Source organism: Myotis brandtii, unplaced genomic scaffold (genome assembly GCF_000412655.1).
Source record: "Myotis brandtii unplaced genomic scaffold, ASM41265v1 scaffold2636, whole genome shotgun sequence".
Taxonomy (NCBI): domain Eukaryota; kingdom Metazoa; phylum Chordata; class Mammalia; order Chiroptera; family Vespertilionidae; genus Myotis; species Myotis brandtii.
In genome coordinates, this window is record NW_005360034.1 from 43955 (window position 1) to 44593 (window position 639).

The 639-nt window shown below is 66.0% G+C and overlaps 1 protein-coding gene across 1 annotated transcript in view; it reads left to right on the forward strand.

Moving 5' to 3' along the window:
- Nucleotides 1-340, forward strand: part of LOC102245419 (deleted in malignant brain tumors 1 protein) — a 30938-nt gene extending 30598 nt beyond the window's left edge. Inside the window, exon 35 of the mRNA XM_014541128.1 lies at nucleotides 31-340. Coding sequence (XP_014396614.1) covers nucleotides 31-283 — 253 coding nt within the window. The 3' untranslated portion in view covers nucleotides 284-340. The remainder of the gene's footprint in view (nucleotides 1-30) is intronic.
- Nucleotides 341-639: the final 299 nt, after the last annotated feature.

Consider the following 639-nt stretch of genomic DNA (forward strand, 5'->3'; position numbering starts at 1 on the left):
TGATGGCGCTGCTCTGCTCTCTCCTTGCAGGTGCGTGAGGGACGACACCTACCAGGCCCTCCCCGCGCCCGAACCCGGCCTCGCCCGCTTCAAGTTCCGCTCCTTCCACTTCCTGCACCGCCTCCCCGCCGTGTACCTGCACTGCAAGGTGCTCGTGTGCAGGGCCCACGACCCCGTCTCCCGCTGCCGCAGTGGCTGCCAGCCCAGGCCCAAGCGAGACCTGGGCTCCTACCAGGAGAAGGTGGACGTGGTCCTGGGCCCTATCCGGCTGCAGGCGCCATAGCCCGGGAGAGGAGGAGCCTGGGTAGGTGGTCGCCCTTGACCCGCCGCCCCCCGCCACCCGCCGGGGCTCAGCTGTGACCAGGGGGACGAGGGAGGTCGCGGACGTTTCTGTTGGGGCCAGGCTCCGTCGTGTGGTGGGCATGGACTGCGTATCGGGCAGCCGGGCTGCAGTGGGCGGTGCAGAGGGCAACTAGCCCTTCGGCCGCCTCCCTCACAGGCCCCTGGTCTACGAGGGACACATGTGGGGTCTGGCCTAAGCTGTGGGCTGGGGAGGGGGGACCCTTCATTCTGCCAAGGGCCATTTGGAAGTTTTTTAAAATATACATTTTTATTGATTTCAAGAGGAAGGGAGAGGGA